At 37.2% G+C, this 24023-nt stretch overlaps 1 protein-coding gene across 3 annotated transcripts in view; it reads right to left on the bottom strand.

Moving 5' to 3' along the window:
* The window catches only part of HACE1 (HECT domain and ankyrin repeat containing E3 ubiquitin protein ligase 1), a 48159-nt gene extending 27475 nt beyond the window's left edge, over positions 1–20684 (bottom strand). Inside the window, exons 1-11 of one of the 3 annotated variants that reach the window (XM_040059280.2) lie at positions 20491–20684; positions 16036–16090; positions 14920–15009; positions 13019–13123; positions 12453–12528; positions 12020–12151; positions 11075–11157; positions 8707–8803; positions 5940–6041; positions 4236–4342; positions 419–665 (exon numbers count right to left, since the gene is read on the bottom strand). In XM_040059280.2, the coding sequence (XP_039915214.1) occupies positions 419–665; positions 4236–4342; positions 5940–6041; positions 8707–8803; positions 11075–11157; positions 12020–12151; positions 12453–12528; positions 13019–13123; positions 14920–15009; positions 16036–16090; positions 20491–20566 (1170 nt within the window). In that variant the 5' untranslated portion in view covers positions 20567–20684. Of the gene's footprint in view, positions 1–418; positions 666–4235; positions 4343–5939; positions 6042–8706; positions 8804–11074; positions 11158–12019; positions 12152–12452; positions 12529–13018; positions 13124–14851; positions 15010–16035; positions 16091–20490 lie in introns of those variants that run through there. The other 2 variants (XM_040059281.2, XM_040059282.1) reach the window with 2 other exon arrangements.
* Between the last annotated feature and the right edge of the window lie 3339 nt (positions 20685–24023).

Below are 24023 nucleotides of genomic sequence, written 5' to 3'. Positions count from 1 at the left end.
GAACAACTTCGGAAAAGATTTCATGATCACAGTGGGAACAACAAACAGATCAAGAATTCAATTGCTTGAACAACTGTTCAATTGTTCTTGTGAAGCTGGATAAAGCTTATTGATCAGCACTCCATCTGTGTATCTCCAACTACCATCTTGAAATTATATTAATCTATTATATTAATATCACCATATTTTGAGATTACTATACTCTTAACAGAAATAAAACAAAATTTACCAGAGTCACCTGGGTAACTAAACCTTCAACACCTAATAAACAATCTATTAAATAAGAAATAAATCAGAAATCATAACATGAGATGCGCATCAGCGGCTAAATGAATTAATTCAGTGCGGGGAAAAAATATAGGAGAAGGAGAGAGGTAGGTTTAACTTAAAAAGGGATAGGGACATCAACCAAACTTACTTCCTGTTCATGAGATGTCTGATTAATGAATGCATGCTTTGTGAAATTCATCTCTTTAACGTCTATCTTCCTAACAACATCATATACTTTTCTGACCTTGAACACCTGACTTCTTGGAGTTTTATTTCCATTGTAGCCCATGTCATTTCCATTACTGGGAGAGGATGGGCCAATGCGAAAGACATGGCAAAATATCCTCACGATCCTTAAGAGACTCTTCATTTGAGCTTCATAATTACTTGACAAGCTGGGGGAAAAAAATGGAATGTTTAAGTTTCTTTTCCTAGATGAAGCAATTTAGTATAATAAGGAATAAGCAATCTAAGGGTAGGGTCTGATACACATGCTGGAAAAAACCCTAAGCTTCAAACCCTAGTAAATTTTAACTTTCACTTCCTGCACCAGCCCCAGAAGTCAAATACAAGCATTATGGTTTTCTTACATGTACAGGTAATTTTAACTACAAGTAAGAACAGGCAAATGCCTTATCTTTCAAAATACTTCCTTATTTTTTAAATGCACTTCTTATGAACCCCTAGGAGGAAATTCAGCTTCCAACAGAATCTCAGTGCATGAAGCAAGCTGGGATATTTAGATGAAAATGCTTTTCAATCCAGAAAAGAGAGCCTCCAACAGTAAAAGCCTACTGACAGATCAGATATAATGCCACAGCCCATCCTCAGCAGCTGTTATTCTAGAGGCCCACGAGCTACCTCAACCAGACAAGGGATCAGGATGGTAAGGATGCCACAATTTCTACTCAAGAAAAGCATAATCTAAAAGATACTAAACAAAACCACCACTATGTTATTTATTTATCCAACAAATATACTAAAAGTTTTATGTCTCCTTAATTGAACTGGCAAACACTGAAGTCTGTACCAAAACAGTGCAAAATATGAGATATTCATGACCCTATGCACAAGCAGAACATTCTCCATCAAATTCAACTTGGTTTTCTTTCTCAAATCCCAAGTAGTAAGAATTTTTCTGTCTTGAATGCATAACAAACTGCAAGAAATTTATTTTTTTTTCTATCAAAACCTATTAACTTATAAATATTATAGAAGTGAGCACATACTCAATTCTATCTTTAAAGTACTTACAACTCAAAAGCAAGCATCCCAGCCAGAAGATCGGTAAACACCAGAAAACTGACATCTTATAGGGTGCTGTAAACTTCTGTTGTAATTAATAATCTGTTAATTCACAAACCTGAAACACTGTTAGCTCTAACAGCTAGTGTAGCTGTTATACTTCATACACCCCATGTCATCAGCAAAAGACTTCTTTGTTTTCAGCACTATATTTTAATTACTGTAAATTAACTTTATAAAGCAATGTACTAAGAATTTTACCAAACTACCATACAAAGTACGACTTTCTTGTGACAATTTACACTTTAATCAAGTAAGTTTTCAGTAAATCAATATAAGAAAGGAACAGAGAGAGTAAATAGTGCTACAGTAGGAATGTTAAGTTTTTAACCAGGTAAAGAAAATCCCCTGAACTGGCAGTCTGCAATTGTGTTACCAGAAGCTCTCATCACAGCTAAAAATTACCATTTGTAAAATCTTTGCTTATATACCAAAAGAATCTATGAATACAAGAAGCTATCTCAACAAGTTAAATATTTAAAAAAAAAAAAAAAGAAAAACTACTAATATATCAACTGTGGTTTATCATGTCTCAGCAGCAATGTTTTCCAGGTGAAATTTCCTGGATATTTGCTAGAAGCATTACAGGAAACAATTTTAGATACCTTGGAACTAAACAACAGACAAACCCAAAAGCAACAGGTTGTGGGTTAGTACCTAGGAAACTAATAGAGATGAAATTGGTTCAGCCATGCAAGAATATCATTATTGGAGGTTTTCATGGATGAAGTACATTTTACACACTTTTGTTGGAAGAAGGGAAGGAAAGAGGCTCAAGCTCAGAGTATTCACAAAGTACTACTTTAATCCTCATTGTGTTTATCTGAAAGCAACCAAGAAATACTTCTTGAAGTAGAAATTTACTGCTTCTGTCAGGAAACCAAGCTGGAGAGAAGAGACACACAGTTTTTGCGAAACTGCTTCTGGGAAACTGTCTTGGAATTGTTTTCTTTTGCTATCCTAGTTCTGTTGTGACATATTACAAAGTACCAAAGAGAAGCTGGCCAGTGAGAGCACACAGGACATTGCAAGTACTGGCATCTCTAGAAATGAGTCCTCATCCAATGCAATGCAACCCTTCGATCTTGTCTTCAGGTTCCACTTTGCCCATACACAGCAATACAGGAGCACACAGGGCTCAAACTCAGAGACAGTACAGGCACAGAGCTACTGTTTCTACAGCCACACTGAGGGGGCATTGCTAAAATCAGAAGAGCAGTAACAGTAACAAATCAAATCTAAACAACAATCCCTTTAATTTACCTCTGAAGACACTGAAACAGAAACAAATACTACCTTGTATGATGTAACCCAGATACTACAACTTCCAATAACGTCCTTATACAGAGCAAGTTTGAAATCCTTCCCTGCACTATGGTTGTACACTTTATCACAACTTATTTGTGGGAGATCTATTGGCTCTAAGGAAGTCTGGAGACAAAAAGGAATGTGTTTCAAGTTAACATATTATTACAGTTAACATATTGTTACAAGTTAACAAACAGATACACACTGAAGCTCAGCAACAGCAGAAATTCTTCAAAAAGTTATAAAGTTATCTTTGCAGCAACAAAATTTTATTAATGTCTACACACTTTAACCCCAAAGTTTAAAGGGATTCAAACCTTAATCAGACATTAATTCATCAAAGTAAACACCCACCAGAATAAGATTTATTAACAGTGTAATAAATTTCCTGCCGTCATTCAGGAGTTCTGACCTACAATCTACAGGCTGCATTTAAATGTACTAATGGGGAAGAAAAAAAAAGGCATCTAGGAGTAGGAATACACTATTTCTTTTCCATCTCACTAATGGGCTCCTCAGAAAATCTTCCCAAGAAAAAGAATCTTCCCAAGTCGTAATCCTCTACAACCTACACTGACAGGTTTCTCTGATTACAGAACACTCTCAAACCTTTCTTTGCCAAAATGCCACCTAAAACATGCTAATAAAGAACTTGTGTTTTCAGACCTTTGACTCTTCTAGAAAAGATTTTCTAGCAAAGCATAAAGGTAACACCAAAAACTGTTAGCTGCTAAAAACAGTAAAATGTTCCAACAAATTGTAGACAAAGTGTTTTGCCCTGACTCAGATGCCAAAAAAACTAGGAAAGCAGACCAGGTAAACATGCTTGCCTATGTCACGAATGTCTCCAAGTTACTGCCACTTGTGCTGCTGCGACAGCACACTGGTAGATGAAATTTTTTACCTCATATATATTAGTACCCATGTAAGGCAATCAGAGCCAACAAACATGAGACAGGCATCTTAAGTAACAAAACTCTCCTCCAGCATACTAAGAAAGCATGTAGAAAAGTAAAAATGTGGAAGGGAAGAAAAAGTGAGAAGGGTGAAGACAAAATAAAAAAGAATTGACAGTTGTCTAAAAAGCTTCCCTTCCTAGGGCTGACACAGCCAGACTAACCAAACAAAAAATACACTTCTTTGCAACTCAAGCTTCTAGATACCAGCAGCTATACAAGGACACCAATTTCTTCTCTTGAAGTCTTTGTGAAGATAGTGATCTAAACAGACATAAATCAGATTTGAGATCCATCTATTCCAGCATGTGCCAAGCATCAGATAGTCTGGACTATTAAAACTATTAAGTGGCACTAACTGCCAGGTAGTTTATCAACTTGTGCCCTCACACTTACCTAAGCAATTTGTGACCATTTGTTGTAGCAACTTCAGCAAGACTTGTCAAGATTTTAAGATACTGGCTTTCGCTCTGCTGAGACAAGTGTTCCAGAACTTGCCGCAACTGAAGGATTAAAATAAAAGCAATTGAGTAGCATCAAGGAGTATCAGATCAACAATAATTTATCAATTATGTAGAACACTATCACCCAAGTATTAATATCTAACAATAATAATGTACATCTATACTCTACAACCTCTAATCTAACCTCAGATAACATTTCATTATCATTTACAAAGATTACTGCAAAGGTACACATTCTAGGGTCGATGCACGTACTACATGGTGTTTAATGTTACACAATGTTACAACACTGAATGCTTAATCCTGTATTATTAATTCATAAGAACAACTTATGACATTTAAAATATGAGTCTTGACTTGTAACATATACCCAGTTTCCTTATGTCATCACTTCTAGATAATATGAACTGGTCATTACCCAAGACTAAGCAGAACAGCTCAGACTTGGCCATAGAAAATAATTTTCAATATATGATTACATTTCAGCAATGAAGCAGAACTATACCACATATTAGCTAATGTATTTTGTACACACTCTCATTAAGATCTTGTTATTTGCACACAGCTCCACCATTACTCAGATAGAGGAAAAGTATTTATCACTTACTTTCTTCACTCCCACAATATACAAAAGATATTTTTGTTCCATTGTTCTGGTTTTCTCTTTTATTTAAATCATCTCTAGCATTTCCCCTTGCATCTAACATACACTGAGAATTCTCACCTGCATCATTTCACTCTGTAAAACTCAACCCTGTTTCAGAAATTTAAACACTGACTTGGAAATCCTCAGCGTTACAGCGGAAGTAATGGAGTTACAAAGAAAATGAAAACATCAAAAATCTAGCAAACTAAATTAAGTAAATTGGCAGCCAACACCTTAATAAATCTTTTTTTATTTTTACAGTCTGTAAAGTTGTTTGCAGTCATTTTAAAACAAATATATTAAAACCCACAGCAAGCCAGATTTACAAGAGGGAAAAGGCATCCCATGCCTCTTTTCCCTTACACAATCAAGAAACAAAACTTTTTTCCTTGATTTTTCTTTGCTTTAGATTAAATGACACCACAATAACCAAAGAAGCAAGGTATAAGAGAACTATTAAAAAAGAAACAGAAAAAATTCATCTACAGAGATAATCATCAAATGAAACTGTGGCTGAAATCTTTTACACTCAAATTGTATAAGATAACTTCATACAGATGAGTGCTCATACCACAGACTTTTAAATTAATTCCAGATGATTCAGCCTCAAGACACATACTAGAATAGAAGTCTGCAGATAATGACTAAATGAAGGAAAATAGGCCCTGTTACACAAAGTAATGGTATATATAGGATGCTCTAGGAGTGCTCTACCAGCACCTTTGTATTGAAGCTTGCAATGTCTGCTCTTTAAACTGTCTAGATCAGTTTGCCAAATATGCCAAGTTAGAACACTAAATGAAAACTGATCCTACATTTAATTCCAAATTCTTGTGTTTAAAACTATGTGTAAGTCTGTACATTTTCCACAAGGAAAGAAAGATACCTAGTGGACAACTACTGTGGTACTGATTTCCACTCATGTTAAGCACTCAGCTCCTCACTACACTCAGATACATCCCTGCTGTAACATACAGATTCCCATATTACCATGTTTTCTCGCAGATCTTCATTCTGTGTCATTTGAATTATTGTCTGGAAAAGCCGAGGATGGTACTGTATTAAGACTTCACAAGTCTCTCCATAACCACCCTAAGAAAACATTTTAATTAAAAGAAACATTAGAATTGAGAGTTAGACTATTACAGGCAATAACATATATTAAGGATTACCTTTTTTTTTTTTTTTTTTTTTTTTTTAAATGCTGGAGAAATCCTATTCTAAAATAAATTGAAATTCAAAAATGTAACGAAGATGTTTGGGAGAAGATAGAATCAATTTTTTTCAGTATACTGGTTCACATATATTCACTCCTGTTTTTCTGGTTTTTTAAACATTTTCATACTTACCAAACTAAAGGTACAACTGAACAGGACTTCAGCCAACAAATACCAGGGATTAAAAACAGTGCAATATTTCACTTCTCTTCCTCTTGCTGACATCTACTTAATTACACCCAGAATCTAATCCTTCAAAACAAACATTTTCTAAAGGTTCATAGGACACATATCTGACTTGTTACAGGAAGAAATGGGATAAAGCCATGAAAGGGTTAGCTAACTTTAAAATCAATATACAAGTATCACACCACTTGTGCCTTAGATTAACTTCACACCCTTCTGAGAAAAAAAAGTTTTCTGGAAAGAACAGAACTTCATTTTGTGGTTTCTTTGTATCAAATCTTATCACAGCTGCATTTTTAAGCAGACACCTGACACCTGAATATGCATCAACTTCTGCTCTAGGAAAATGACCACAGAATGTATTAACTGCTGCAACTCCAGGGACTCCTCCTTGAATGACAGTTGATATTACCTCAGTGAAAACCATACATTAAAAAGATTAATTTAATTATTTCCAGTACCAAGAAATTATGTATTAAAAATAAACCCACACAGAATCTGTAAGAATTAATGAAAATCAAATCTTCAATATCAAAGTATTGTTGGCAAGAAGTATATGAATCTATCATTTCAGTCTTCTAAAAACACGTATCAACTTTGAAAAATAAACCTGTAAGCACAGAATAAAAGCTGCAATGTAAAAAGAAAGAAAACATTGTTTTCTCCATTCTTACTTGGCATCATGAACTTTATTACTGCATGACCTCAAACACAGTAAGATCATCGCTACAAAACAAACACCAGGTGTCACTACTCACACCTAAGAAAAGTTAACAGGAGTTTTATGTGTAAAGAGGTGCCCTAGGGATTGCAAAATTGGAGACTGAAGCAGAAATTCAAAACATTAATTATAAAAGATAATAACTGTACCATTAAGCACACACTGCTATAGAATCACAGAATCATTTAGGTTGGAAAATACTTGTAAGATCAGCAAGTCCAAACATCAGCCTAGCATCACCCCCACATATGCTACTAAACCACATCCTCAAGGGCCATATCCACAATTTTTTGAACACTTTCAAGGGAGGGGAGACTCCACCACTTCCCTGGGCAGTCTTCTCCAATGCTTTACAGCCCTCTCCATGAAGAAATTACTCCTAGTATCTAATCTAAACCTGTCCCACCATATGCTTACAGGTCTGTGGCTGCAGAAAACCTTGAAACTGATCAGACTCCATGTGGCTTTATGTAATGAAAAGTCATTCTGTCACAAAAAAGGAAAAAAAAATCTAACTCTGAGTTTCACAATAAGCCAGCAGTGAGAGAGTACAGTGATCTGGCACTTCTCAGTGACCAGAGCTGAGGACTTACTTGGTTTCTTATATCCTTTTTATTTTCAAAAATAAATACTCTAAGTAACCTAACTGGATCAAGGTCCTCCACAGATAGCCTATGAAATAAAGCTTTCAGAGTGAAACATTCCAAAAATATCCCACAGGTACTGGAGACAGGACTCTTGCACATACACACAATTATTTCAAGTGCAAGTCTTAGGCACGTGAGGACACCTCAGAAATTAAATAACACGAGGTTGAAATAATCTGAAAATACAGGAAAAAAAAGAAAAGAAAATTCCAACTTTATCCTGACAAACTACTGACATGCACAAAGGTAGTGTGATGTCCACTCACTCCAGTGATCTGGTTTTTACACCTTTCAGTTCAGTTTTCTAGTCTGATTACTAGCAAAGGTTCAAAAGCTTCCATTCAATTGTGTTATTTATACACTGACCTTCAACTGATCTGACAGAAAAAAGTGTAAGTGCTCACAAATCAAGTCACTTTAGCAAGCAGTACAAGCACTACTTGGTATCAAACAAGACAGACTGTTTTGCAGTTGAAAATGCTCTATTAGTTGAAAATATGTAAGAATTTTGTTCCTCATCCAGTTATAGAAATATCTTTAAAAGGTTAAGTAGTCACCATGTAAGTTTTGTTTGTTTTAAACAGCAACATCTCCTCAAGAGAAAAGAAAATCTATTTTTTGAGGTAAAAAAAATCAAAAACCATTCCTTTCTGCACGCCTTTACCTCTTACTTGTTAACAGGTAAGCACCTAAGTTGTCTACCACCATTATACTGAGGAATCCCAAACTTTCTACTCAAATGGAGTTCTAGAAACTCTTTCTTGTGAAGTCCATTTTTGCATCTGACTTATGCAAAGGGTAGAAATTATGAACTTGCCTGTAGGATCAATTTCATGATAAAAAAAATTAAGTTTTGCACTTGTTTTGCCAAAGGACTACCACTTTTCAGAGGCCTTAAGAATAAAAAAAGGTAGCAGTGATCAGGTGACGCTGTAGTAAGTCACAGAAATCAGAAATTCATAGAAAAAGTGTTGCTAACTTAATACCTGTACACAAAGATCCAGTGGAGTAACACCATTCTTGTCTGGTAAATATTTGGCTCCTCTCATTAGAAGAATTTGTGCAGTGTCTCTCTGACCATGGCTATTCAAAAGAAGAGAAGAAAGACAGTTAATACAGCATTTATGATCTATTATGAATCATAAATCTGTCTTTATTGCATCTAACAGAAAAAAAAAAACATAAGCTAGAAGAAAATAGTTACTGCAAAAAAGCAGTGCAAAATTCAGCCCATTTATGAATTCAGAGTCACCCTCGTCATTCAGAAATGATTCATCTTAGCCTCGCCTCAAATATTTACGAACTGCATTTCCTGCAAAAAGAGAGCTCTTTCTCAATTTACATCCTAATTTACTTCACTGAGGAAGTTCTCTTTGCCAAGTTCTTTGCTCACTTCTACCACATTTGAGGAAAAAAACATCTAATTGTACTTTAGCCATCAATAAAATATAAGCAAGTTATTTTTATTGATAATGCTTTTTGCACAAGAAATAAATACATCACCCAAATGGCTCTAATCTCTATATATAAATGTTTTGCATAGCCTCTAGAAGTGGTGAGTTTTACTTTTGCATTCAAAGTCTGTTTCACAGTCTATTCACTAATCTGCTTATAGATTGTATAGGAGCCTTAGCTCCCTCGAGTTAAAAATTTCCCAACATGCCAGCATTGCCTATAAAACAGAAAAACCAACTATTTATACCTCTCAACACTTTCCCAAACCCTTTCTCCTGAAAAAAAGGAGACAATGAGTACCAGTGATCAGAGGTTTACTTCATTAAAAACACATGGAACGATTATTTGAATATTGCCTTCACCAGCTTTAAGTGCATATACTGCCAAACATAACAGAGAAGCATCTAAAAGGTGAAATGAAAGACTGATAAAAAAGACATAGCAATTAAGGTTACAAACACAAGTATTTTCAGTGAAGGTTTATTTCTCAAGCTAGTTTGCAGTACACCCTTTACACTGATGTATATGAGCATTTGGCACCCTGGAACACAGAAGAGGCTGCCTGCATCCTCAGCCTGATATGTGCAGTCTATCAGCTCAGAAAGGGCACAGGTAAAGTGACAACTAATAGCTGAGGGGCAAGAGGTAGCTTCACTGATCTCTCAACAGCTCCCAGACAAGCTCTCTTCAGTCCTGTCCTTCCAGCCCAGGAAGTCAAGAGGTTAATCTAATGTACCAGACTTTGTCCTACAGCAAACAAACATTAAGGGTCAGAAAGGAGCTAAGATTAATGGCCTACTTGCAACATCTTCACTGTAATTCTCTAGACTAAGTGGAGAACCCAACACATCAACTAAACAGGTGTTTCAGACTCAGACTTTGAACACTTTCTGCAGCTGTCACCCACCACTGCTACTACATCCTGCCCTCCCTGTCATCAGGGACCTACAACCTTTCTTTCCAGGTTTGCTGTAGTGCACACCCTGTTCATTCTACACTGCCAGTTCCAGTTGGTAATTCTAAAGAATATGATTCCTGTACTTGCCACATGCCACGTTCCCTTCTTATGAAAAACTTCCAATCCAAGACAAGCTGCTTACTTCTTTTAAAGTATGAACAAATACCCTACAGTCCCTAAATCAAGGACCAAGGCTAGCAGCTATCTCTTCTCCACTTCCCTTCTTCTCAACTGCCACAAGTCAACACACACTATCTCCAGAAACCACAGCTCCCCAAACATAGTTCTTAGCAGGCCAGCACGTCAGTGCATTTCTCCTTTTGCTTATAGTCACAGTTAATCTTATGTGAATATTTAACCTGTAACCAAAGAAGATCGCGAAGATCGCAAATATTGTAAATGTTCTAACAAATCGCAGAAATGGTCTAATTAAAACAAAAGATCATTTATCATACATGATTAATTTTGAAATATAACTAAACTTTTAAGAAAACAGAACTGATCAAAGCAACAATGTAATTTTAATTCAACATTGCAATTTAACACATATAAGCACATTTCATGTATATTATAATACCATACTGTACATTAAGGAATAGCCAAACTCACCTTACAAAAGGCTCTGGGTTTTGTGTACTCAAAATAATCTAAGTTTGCAGAATTCATTTTTTCAGAGAAGGGTTCAGCAATCATCAATTTATGACTCATGCTAGAACATGCACAGGTATATGTTTATCATGTCTGTCAGAAAGAGGTATATAAGCCTACAGTATTAGCCTAAGTATTTAGATAGGACACCAAACTACTCCCAAAAAAGAGACAAGATTAAATACCAATCAGCTTTTGTATTTCCTCTATTTTATAATTTCTAGTCAGTTATTGCAAAAGGGGAAAAAATATTTCACTTTTAGGCCAGTATTCAAAAGTTAAAAGTATATAACCTGCAAGCAAAATAAAGCGGAGTTGCCCCAGAAACGTTCGGCCTGTTTATATCTGCACCGCTGTCCAGCAAACACTGCACCGTCTACAAGAGAACAAAACACCAGCTTCAGAAAAAGAGCAAAAAGGGGAAAACCCTCTTGGCTTGCAACTACCTCGGGCATGTCTGCATAGGTAAACACTGAGCAGACTCTCAACTTCTGTTACATTTCAGTCACATAAGTTTGCTACATTTATAGGTAACAGTCTTTCAGAATTTGGCCTTCCAAAATCCAGCGCTGACAAGGACAACAGAAAGGATCTGGGTAGAATTACTATTTATTCTTTTTAGCAGTAAATAGTTCTGGTGGCAATCTGTATAACTCTATAGGGCTCCAATGCAGTTCAAGTAAAGAATCCAGATTTATACTCTGAACATAAATAGTCAGCCCTAATGCAAGGCCAGGCAAAAAAAGTATTCACACAGATCAATAACAGAAGAGTTTATTTGGACTTGTTTACTTCTAGAGTTAAAATTGTAATTGACCCAACTCTGTTTTCATTTTTTATTCACAGTAAATTAATATTTCAGATTTCAAAATCATATAATAGCTTCCACAATTATGAATTGAACATATTCTGAAAAATAAGGAAAAACATTTTCAAACATTTAACATTATATAAAACCTGATATTAACAAGCCAATAATAGCACTACAGAAGAGCTGAACAGCATACAGTAAGTTACCTAAACTCCCATAAGCACCAAGATCAATCACCTCCACAAGAATAAATAAGTTGTTCCCATGGAAGTACATGCAGACACTACAACACACAACAGCATTCTTCACGCTTGTAGCCATTTTCATGTGCATTACTACTCTGAAGTTTATAAAACAAACACAACAACTTTGAGGCATTACCTAGTTTTTCACAAATCAATTGTGTCCATACAATTTAGAAACTTACTGTCTTGTGTCCATTTTGACAAGCTACGTGAAGGGCTGTCTGTCCCATGGCATCTTCAACATCTACATTACTGACGTGCTGAACAAGATCATGAAGCAATTCTGTTCGTCCATTGACAGCCAACCAATGAATCTAAGTACAAAACAATGATACACGTTTCCTTTAGCAATGATACATATATATCAGAAAAATTATTTTAAACCTGGCTGTATTACTGTCAACACTTTCACAAAGAGAAGCTTTGCATAATATTAAGAGAAGCTTTGAACAATACAATCATATGCTTAGGTATTTTGATCACATCTTTTGATTCTTGATGGCACTGGACACACAGCAGTTTTGTGTTATGTGTAAAATGGCAAAAGCTTAAAAACTGAGAATCTCCAAATTCTTCATTCATTTTAAGAACATCATGATAATTAATAGCACTTACTGCAGTCAAGCCTTCATTGTTACAAATGTTGACATCTGCACTGTATTCCAGCAGCTTGCTCATACATTTTTTCTGGCTATAAGCAAAAGAATATATTAAAATCCAGTCAGGGAAAATCACAAAGACTAAATATTTGCTCCCTGGTTTGGACTTTTTTCTCTGCCCCTCTCCTAACACTGTGCAGGCCAACTTTGTATTCCTTGTCTTGTCTTAAAGACACTATCTTAGAAAATTCAGATATCTCTGACCCCCTCGAAGCCCTCCAAAACCTTTTCTTACTCAGCTAACTGGAAGGTGAATGTATCCCTTGTTCAATTACTGTTGTAAGAATCATTATGCCCCTGATTAACTGGCACTGGAATTGGCATTTCAGACATGACTTACTATTTATAAAAAAATTATTGTATGAATACTCCAAGTAAGGATTTTAACCTCCAAGTTCTCTATTTTCAAAAGTGAAAATGAAAGGCATTTTTCTGAACTATGCAAAAATATTACAAAACATGCCAGCTCAAGTGCATTATGCACAAAATTTTTTTAAGAGTTTAAGCATCTTAAAAACTTACCCATTCCTTGCTGCTAAATGAAGAGGAGTACATCCTGAGATGTCCTGATAGTTTGGATTTGCTCCTTTTTTTAATAATAGAACAAGGCATTCAACTGATCCACAGCTAAGAAGAAAACAAGAAAGGGAAAAAATATAACAAGTATATTTACAAATCTGCATTGGCATAAAGACAACAGCAATATTATGTACAGATCACACTCAGCAGAACATCTTTACATAAAATTGTTTTACACCCTCATAGCTCAGGCCACACAAAGCTAAAGGAAAGCCACTTAATGCAGCAAGAAGTGACCAAATATAATTTGTAGGAATGAATAGATGCCAGCCTTCTCTGTGATTCCAATGACTTTAAAACACAATGGTGAGTCTTTAAGACTGGTAATTCTTTAAACTATAAACTGGTTTAAAAGTTTTGCTTTCAATTTCCTCTCACCTCCCTCATCCCTAATCTATTAACAGGACTAAATTTTCCATTAAATATTTTGGAGTTTGTTATGCTTCAGTGTCTGGAAGTTATGATTACAAGTCTGAGTATCAGGAACATTCTAAAACTCGTACAAGTATTTTTTTGCTATTAATTTTGAGTAAAGAGCTGAACTCTTTACATAATATAGCAACTCTTCAGGAAAACCAATGTCACTAAGAAGACAGAAATTCTGCATCACATGTTTATCTTGCTCCTGAACACTCCAAGTGGCAGAGCTGATTGAAAAGATAAACAGTATTTTTGTATCTGCTGCAACCAGCAAATCGATTTTTACAAATGTTCCCAATGTCAGAACTGCTATGTAACAACCCAAAGGAACTGAAGATTAACTGTAAAATATGTTGCAAAAACAGCAGCTCAATGACCCCTTGTGACCCAATAACTAAGTCAAGATAAAAGAAAATCCAGAAACTATGTGTAACACAACTTCTTGTATTTTTAGAATCAGTAAGTACAGTGTATTTTCAAATATGCTTCTAAAGCTTATGCTAAAAATTTGTTTGCATTTTTGTAAGTACTTCCTTAAGTAAATTTTATATAAGCACGATGTAATTCTGAGATTAAATTGTTGGGAAACAGCTATTTCTAAAAGTCTATTTATGAAGCTGGAGTTTCCACCTTTATTGCTACCAAACACTGCTATATATCTGCAATACTACTATTTTTTAAAAAAAAAATTTTCCCTTTTTGAAACAGTTTAAATGTAAGAACTTTCACGATATTTAAAAGGGGAGCCAAATACAGAGCATTCATTTATCAGTTTAAGTTGAGTTTCCTGAAAGGTCATGTCAAAAACTATCTGGTTCATTTCTATTTATATGATGTTAACCTGTCTTGGCAGAGTTACATATAAAATAGAGATATCCCCATTGAAGAACTATACAAACAATAAATAATGCAGATGAAAATTTGCACTTAAGCTCTCTATCCAGGATACAAAACTTATTAGAAATGAGTGCCCAGGTTATATTCCCTTCAGTTAAAGCCACATAAAGTACTTTGGAACAGCTGCTTCCCAACAAACACCCAAATGCTTCCCACTCTTTTAGAATACCTCAAAAACAATTAGCACTTGCAAACAAGAGTTCTCTACCTCTATAAAGTCAAGAGTAACCCAGCTATACAGGATGCACATCATAGCTTCATTTTTTTAAAGACTTGAGATTCCACAGAAAGGTAAAAAAGTATCTAGCCAAACTTCCTTCACTGGAATTTGGAATGCCATTTGAAATCATGTGTAAAATCTGTACTCTATGAGGAAGGCACATTACCAGGAAGAACAAGCAAGATACAAAAAGTGTGAAAACAAAATGTAAACTGACACTACAGAGTTTTCCAGCTTACATTGGTGCCTTAGATTTGTGGCAATATTTTCATTGTTAACTTCTGGACTGGACTCAAGTAAGTCTTACTTTGCTGCAATATGAAGTAAACTTCTCTTCACACGTCCAAAGGCATAATTCACATCAAATTTTGAATTTGAGAGCAGCTCTGAGACAGACCTTCAAATAGAAAAATAATTTTTTAATTTTAAAAAAGGTTCACAGCATCCGAGCAAAGTTTATACTGTAAGTAGTACACAAGTACTCTATTTCTTACTTAATCACTATTTCTTTTCCCTCCAACTATAATTACTATGAGACCAAACAGTTTTTAAGCATTTGCTGATTAACAATACCTTTCCACTTCTTACTGTACATAAAAAATTAACTGTGACACTGGAAAACTGTTTCAAAGGTAAACTAGTAAGCATTAGACCAAACAACCAAATCACTTCTTTGTAATATGAAAAACAAGCATTTCAGCAGCTTTGGTTTAAACAAAACATAAATTCCCATTTTCCTCCTTATCACAATCACCCCAACCACATATCCAACAGTCTTCCCAAACATAGGCAAAGTTCAGAGTGAAGACTGGTAAGTGAAATCGTAATGATGAAGTAGAAGGATACAAGATCAGGATAAAAAACTTAAGACCTTTCAACTTGCAGTAATGGGCTGATCACATAATTTAAAACCCTTGCATGCAATATTACATAGCAGAACTAATGTTTATCCTGGCTGGAAAAACAGCTTACTGTTTCAGTACGAGTTACTGTCTGCTTCCCTACAAAATTCATGTGAAGGAAGCACCACTTAGCTGGCATTATACAGCCTCCAGGTTCCAAGCACTTTGAGGACCATGTCTTTCTGAGATGTCTAATGAGACTAAGAGCTTCTACATCATCCATAAATACACACTTACAGCTAAGACACAGTTACAAAACACCATTTTTGTTCTTATCCTAAGTTTTCCTATGTGCTTCAACAGAACAAATCCCCATTCCCGGAGTCTATGGCATAAATCAAAACAGGTGAAACTAGGGATGCACACAGTCAGTGACAAACTTCAAATTAGACCATAACTCAGCAATTCAGCAGCAGCACTTCCTGAGAGCGCTTTAGGAGCTATGACTTCAGCAAATACGCAGGGCTTTTCAGACCTTAAAAAAAAAAAAAAAAAAAAAAAAAAATTAAAGAAGCTCTCACCTGTGCTGGTCAGCCATAACCATCGGCATCAGTGTATAGACAGCAGTTTCATTATCTGAGAAGAAATTAAATTACTCTGTTACCATAATGATATCTTTCACATAAAATAAATGTATCTAGCAACATTTATTTACCTTTTCAAGTGTCCACTGTTCAACAGATCATTCTTTTTACACAGATTCTACACACACAAAGTTTCATTATAAAGAAAAAAACCATCACGCTTAGATAAAAGAGAGAATTAACACAATTGCAGCACATGAAATTTCAATGTGGCTTTTTTTCTTTTACAAAGTAAAAATTACAGAATTTTCAACAGAGCATAAATTTCTTTGAATTGACAATTCTGTTAGTTCAATCACAGTTTTTAAGAAATATGCATAAAAAAAACCTGAACAAAAACACTTAACAATTTAATTTTAAAAAGGAGGAGGTTTCCTGTCTTCCCAGGTGACTTTCACAGTCCTATGATTTTGTAGTAGTGACTTCATTTTGTCTCTATACTTGAATACCTGAGTGCAATAAGTTTCATTTTAATTTTTATCTCTAATCAGTTTTATATTACATACTTGAAGGCAACAGTAAAAGGCCAGAACACAAAGATCCATGTCAGTGGTAGGAACACATTGACATTCTGACATTCACTACGGCTGCTAATGGCAGCACACTGCATGGGTGTGATGAGCCTGTTCGGTCACTCACAGACTTCCTGAAGCAAAATACTATTTTTATAAATAAATTTGACAAAACATAAAATCTTTTCGCATACAATAATTATAATATATTAATATGCAATACTTTTATTTTATTACAGACAATTATTATAGTTTTTCCCTTCAACAAGCTACCCATTTTTGAGAGTACAATATCCACAGATTGCTCATGCAGACACCAACTTACGACACGAGGGGCTATGCTTTCTGAGAACCCAGGTATATGGTTTCAGAATATGGAAATACAGGACTGTTCTTACAAAATTTTTGTTTTCCTCATCACCTTCATTGATCCAAAGGTACAAAGCAATCAGAACAGGAACAATTAAAACAGTCCCAAACAAGCACAGTATCTCAGTCTTTTACATACCACCCCTCTACACATTCGCTACTTCCACTAGCTAGGCAAGGTGATATTTACTGAATATTAAATAAAGATTCTTCAGAATTATGAAGTGGAATCCAAGAAACTGTTATCATGCTGCAGCTATGCTATTTGTTGTTATTATTGTTCTACAGTGCTCCAAGATTCCTGCTGCTATCAGCTATTTGAAGTTCTGTGTTCCTAGCTAACAAAAGAAAGAAGCAATGCTAACCTGTCATTACCTTTGAAAACTGAACAGAGATAAGTCCAATTCAAATCGCATTTTGTCAGCTACAAAAATTTTAAAACAAATTTTTTAAAAATCAACATTACTTATAGCAAACACGTGGTGCAAGAGACACAAGCCTCTCAAAACACCAAATCATGATTAAACATTGCAGAGAGTCACAAACCATCACCAAGTTCAAGTTTGAACTCTCTACAAATTGTTCCTTTCAGCAGAGTTCTGTGAACATCAGATAATTCCATCTCCAACACACACCCTTAGAATTTGCTGGGGGAAGAACAAGCTGGGAAGGAGGGGACACAGAGAGAAAGAGTCCTGAAATAAAATTAAACAGATGCTAAATAAATATCAATTGCAAAAAATATTTGAGCACTTTTAAAAAAATCTGTCCATGATTAGCTCCCAGTTTACATAAACTAAAAAAAAAAATAAATAAATCTTGAGCTCTCTTTCCAGAGCTCTTGGCAGGAGGATAAGGCTTTCCAAATAAAACAAAAACCCAAACTTAAGAACATCAACTAAATTTAAACATGACATCCTTATATATTTCCACAATCAAGCCCTATATACAAGACATGAAAAAAAAGGTGAAAAAAATTTAAATATATCAGCACACTTACATGAAACACTTAATATTGATTCTAAATAAATTTAATTATATTTCAAGTAGAGTGATCTAGAAAAAGACAACAGTTAAATACAAGTGAAGCTGAGCCATAACTGGCTTTGATGGCTGGGCCATAACTGGCACAGTTACAAACCCAAGCCTTTTGCTATTCTGTTAACAGAAATTACACTGTGGAGCACATCAGATTTTCACAGAATCTTTCTGTACAGAAGTAATTAAAAGGGTGTGGGACTAAGGAGCTTTTATGCCTATCTTTGGTGATTATTTTCTCTAGACATAAAAAAACTCCAATTGACATAACCTACATGACAGCAGGTAGAGAAAAAGCTTTATAAACCTCATGAACTCACCGAACTTATTTGCTATCTAATTTGCTTGCATTTCAAATCTTGATTATATTAAAAAAGGCACACCAAATGCAGTGTCAGTGTTTTGGGCTGCAAGACCTAGTTTTCAGGCACCTATGCTTAATAGTAGCATCCAGAAATTTGTGTCAACCTCTCAAGTGTTCAGAAAACAACTGCTGAAGGACACTTTGGGGGACTGATAAAAAAACCCAAAAGTTCTACTTGCAAGCTCAGGATATTCATTGGCACTGGACTCAGTTGCTAACACTTGCTTAAAAAAAAAAAAAACAAAACAAACCACCAACCTTGAAATTCATCATCTAGAATCCTGGCCCTGGCAAGATTCACTTTTCACTTACTACTTTATTTTCTCAGATACTGTTGTGAAGCTGGCAGAGATCACAACCTTAAAGACGTGTCAGCACTGCACATTATACCCTAATGGCTACAGCACATGCAATGGAAGTTCAACACCTGCATTTATCACCTTCTTCAGCATAAGTAAATTCAAACATACATCTCCATTTCCTGTGAGAGAACTATGATTCTCACTTTAAGGATGGAGGGAAAAACTATGTATCTTTCAAATTAAACATCAAATTAAAGTTATTCAAATGTGATGGCAGGCATGGGGGGATCATAATTCAAGAGGCCACACACAGCACACAAGAAGCCACCAAACTACATATCATCCTAGACCAGTGTGGAATATTCCAAGCTGATCCTGTCAGTACACGTTTGGAACAACATACTACAAGCCAAACCTGCTTCTCAAGAAGAGCTTGGGCAGATCCTGCATGAACCTAAGGAACACCAAGGTCAAGAAAGAAGATACCTAACGAGCTAAGATGGACCCAAAGTTGGACAGCCACTGAAGAGAGACTTCTTGGAATGCAGTTTGAGACTTCAGTGCATTAAGCCCATTTATCTCCTTATATAAATCCCAGTGATTTATTTCATATAATTCCTAGGGAATGCATAGAACTCACATTTCTTCTGCACTACAGGGCGATAGAAGTACTTGCTCCAAAGGTCTCAGGGCTTGCACTCCCATTCCATAGACATAACTACCTCTGAAGTGTTAGATAAAAACAGCCAAAATGTGAAGAAAACAGACAAAATTCAGAACCAGTCTGCCTACATTAGTACTGGAGTAAAGCAGCTCCAACTGATACAGGTTGTGCAAAGCGATATTCATATTAGCATCTTCAATTAGTTAAACTGGTGCTACTCCATTATTTCTGTAAATCTAAGTTTAAGTTAATAGTATTACATCAATTTTCTCTGCTGCCATTCAAAGACTTACAAGCAGCAGGAAAATCTGCCTAAAACTTGCCTGTCAAGTGAAATTTATAAGCAACTACACTGGAAGGCACTGGAACTGTGACAGGTGACAATAAATGAAGGGTGTAGTAGCAAAGTTCAGCAGGACACCAGGAAGTCCAAACAAGGAATGCACAAAAAAACCAGAATACTACTCCCTCTCCTCCACCACTGGAGATGAAAGCTGGCAGACAGGCAGGCAAAGACTCATCCATAAAAGCAAACACTGAAGAAAGTACAGTGACAGCACATGGCTCACAAGTCCGAGAGTTTTACAGTTAGTCCTCCCAAAAACTGGACCTGGCTGGAACACCAAACCATTTGCTGCAAGAGCCTGAAGCTCTGTGTTCAAATCCATCCTGATATGGGGGACCAGCATCCACGCGAAGTGGTTCAGAGCCAAAAAAAATTAGGCTGTGACGGGTGACAGCGACTTACAACACCTTTTCAAACAAAACTCAGCACCACTAAAATTAGAAATTTAAAAAAAAAAAAAAATCTTGTCATCACTACTCTGTCATCGACGAGGCACCTAACGAAGGATTATTTAAAAGCGAATACAGCCGGTGTCCGACACTCCGGCCACCCACTCTCCCGGGCTCAGGGGCGGCGGCAGCCGGCAGGGATCCCCCGCGCCCCGTGACGGAGGCGGCGAGGCAGCGGGGGAAGGAAGGGGACGCCGCTGTTGCTGTCAGCGCGACAAATAAAGAGAGCCTGCCAGAGGCGGAGAGAGGAAGCCCCTTCCCGTTCTCCCCAGCCGCCTCAACCCATCCCCGCCGGCCCGGGCGCGGAGGCCGCCGGGACCGACCGCTACGTCAGGGCCCCGCTCCTACCGTCCGGCAGCTCCACGGTGCGGGCGCGGCGCAGGGACCTCGTCAGCCGGTTGAGCTGCTCCATGGCTCTCTCCATCCTCGGAGCGCCCAGCGCGGAGCTGCGGACAGCCCCCGCTGCCGCCGCCTGCCCTCAGCCCATCGCGGCGCTGGCGGCGCCCAGGCCGTCCAGGCCGCCGCCACCCGGCAGGCTGCGCGCATGCGCGGGGCGGAGCTGGGGGAGGTGGCGGTCTCCCTCAGTTTGCCTTTTCCCCGAAGGAAGGAAAGGGATGAGGGGTGTGAATTTTCAAAGCTCGTAGAAAATGGATCTTTAAGCGTCTGCTTGTTACAAATAAACATTAAAACGCGCTGCCTTCTGAAGCCGCTCCTGCCAGGTTATCCTGCCCGTGCGGGCTCATTTCCCCCGAGCCACGGAAGGGAATGGGGCTGCAAACGCGCCTGAGCGGGACAGAATCACAGAATCGATCACGTTAGAAAAGTAGACAATTTTGTAGTAGATTTCATCGTTCCAAAAAAATCTCAGCTTGACCCTATGAGCTTTTAGTATGTGCCAGGAAATTTCTACTTGAACAGTGTGCTTTTCCAGTGGTATTGCAGCCGTCATATATATATATATATATATATATATATATGCCCATATTGACTGCTGTGGACAATTAGATGCCTCTGCATGGTAATGGTAATTAATTCTGTCTAGTTTAGAAGTGGCTATGGCACTAGAATTAGACAGCTTCGGTGATGTTTGTAAGACACCTACAGTAAGACTAAGTCTTCTACAAGTCTCATAGCAAGACTAAGTCTTACTACAGGTGAGTAAAATTAGCTGAAAAATAGTAAAATTAGCTTAATTTTTTTTTTTTACACTATGGCACGTGTAGCAACACTCCCAAATTTTATTAAATTTTCTTGATGTCAAGGAAAAAAATTGACATCTCAAGGAAAGAAAAGGGTTCCCAGCTTACCACCTAAGCTTTAAGTCATTTGCTCAGTGAATGCAGTCAGCAGAGCTCCCTTCAATACTGAGATAAGGGGACCACAATCTATCTGTCCCTTGCACTTACATATCTGAAGATGTCGTGTTCAGCTGCCTATGAGCAATTGGTCAAAGTTGTCTTTCACAGTGAATCAAATCAAACCAAACCAATTATCAGCCTTGTGAAAGAAACACTGTCCTTCACTCGCACAGGAAGTTCATTGCTGTGAGCAGTCTCAGGGGGGACAAGAGGTAGACTGTTTCTTTTCAAAAAAGATAATACCATCCCTAATAGTTAAAACTGGTGCCTGTGGCATTTATTTTTCTACAAGAAAAGTTTTCTTCAGAGATAAAAATTATTTTGTTTTCAGGATTGCGAGGACTACAGATTGTTGTCAGAAATGGTATGCAGTACTATGTAAAATTAAAAACATTCAGCTCTTTCACTGTTTTTTTCCTCTGTACATTCTTCACAAAGACATAAAAAATTAGAAGAACTTTATGTTAGTTAGCCTAGAGCACAGAAGTGAGGTATTGATATAGATTTTTCCATGTTTAAATGACAAGAGAAATTTGTGGCATAAAGACTTAGTAAATTTTGGATCTCAGGTTTTTTCACACCTTTTCTGTCATTAGATTGCTAGTTATTCACAAAGAACCTTCTCTGGACAGTGCTGAGCCCAAGCATCCAGTCCTAAACTAGACCTTTGCTCATTACAAAACACCAAAATATAGGAACAAATTCAGTATGTGGGAAAGTGCATTTCATCTATAGTTTGTCATCTCCATTTACCAAAAAATAAAAGGGTTTCTGCTCAGATTCAGTTCAACAAGCCCTATTGATTTACAGGAAAACTATGAGACAGGACTACCTCGGAAAAATACTAAATCTCTGCAGAAAGGAAAAATATCATTAAATATTTAGAAATAGATTTTAAAAAAAAAATTATTATTATTTTGCCTGCAAAGAACTCTATGATCATTGAGTCCAGCCATTAACCTAGCACTGCCATGTCCAGCACTAAACCATGTCTGTAAGTAGTGCACAATTTTAAATTCCTCCAGGGATGGCGACTCAACTACTTCCCTGGGCAGTGTGTTCCAGTGTTTGACAACCCTTTTGGTGAAGAAATTTCTCCTAATACCCCACCTAAACCTCCTCTGATTCAGCTTGAATCTGTTTGCTCTTTTCCTATCTCTTGTTACTTTGGAATTGAGACCACCCCTCACCTGACCTACTCCTTTCAGGTAGTTGCAGAGAGCAATACCCAAAGGTATTGAGGTCCCCCCAAGCCTCCTTTTCCCCAGGATAAACAACCCAGATCCCTAAGCCATTCCTTGTAAGACTGTACTTTAGACCCTTAACCTGCTTTGCTGACACTCTCAAGACTTGTTCCAGTGCCTCGATGTCCTTCTTGTAGTGAGGGCCCTGAAACCGAACGCAGGATCCAAGGTACAGCCTCACCATTGCTGAGTACAAGGGTATGATCATTTCCCAGCTCCTGCTGTGTGGGAACTGACAGTGGTCAGAAATTAGATTTTAGGCTCCAGGCAGTAGCTTGAGGCCTGTGGGAAAAGCCAAGTACATAACTCTCTCACTTGGGCCTGAGAAATCATAAGGAGGAACCCAAAACAATCCTTGTAGATATCTTCTTCCTGAGACCTGGTATTTTTCCAAGTTGTTTACTGGTCCTAAGAGGCGTTGGTCTGAAACAACCAATAGTATTCATTGTACCAAAATACTGTATAAAAGACCTTGTCTTTCAATAAACCTTTTGCTATAATGCCCTCCGAAGAAATTGGAGTTCTATGTATCATTATTTGAGCTGTCCTGAATGGTAACAATACTGCTGGCCACAATGTTTCTGATACAAACCAAGACAGCATAGTAGTCCATGTTTCATCAAGGAATGAACTAAAAATCTGAAAAGAATATGATATTTTTATGAGATACTCCAGATAGACAGGCATGAGCCAGTGTTCTTCCTCCTGCAATTCCATTTGCCTTGATTCCATTCCCTAGCGGTGAACTCTTAAGTGCAATCTGAGCTCTTCCTGGAAGCAGCTCTGGCAGCAGAGATTTTCTTCTCCACTGCATTGCAGTCTTAGGAGTCAGCACATCTTTGGAGTGTGGCTTGGAGCCATTTTTCCCAAGAGCCACGTGCTCTTTGTGGGCTGAGTCAGCTTCTTCTGGATATGCCAGCAGACTAAGGTTGAAAACTGCCCGCATATATTGTGCTGGGACTTGTCTGTGATGAGGATGAAGCTATGTAACTGAGGACCTTTGCAGAATTGTAGTAGAGATCAACTTAATTCACAGAGATCTTCAACTACCTTCCTCCTCCCCATGTTACCTTCAAAGAACATAAGATATTCACAGGCAACGTGTGCATGGTGCTTTCCTTCTGCCCTTGAGGGAGCTTATCTTTGTAGAATCAAAGTGTTGTTTGGATTAGATGAGACCATAAAGGTCATCTAGCTCCAACACCCTGCCAAGGGCAGGGACACCTTCCACTAGACCAAAGTTCTTAGAGCCCCATCCAGCCCGATCCTGAACACCTCC

This window comes from Hirundo rustica, chromosome 3, assembly GCF_015227805.2.
Source record: "Hirundo rustica isolate bHirRus1 chromosome 3, bHirRus1.pri.v3, whole genome shotgun sequence".
In the NCBI taxonomy this organism is placed as follows: Eukaryota; Metazoa; Chordata; class Aves; order Passeriformes; family Hirundinidae; genus Hirundo; species Hirundo rustica.
This window is presented reverse-complemented; position numbering and strand designations above follow the sequence as displayed.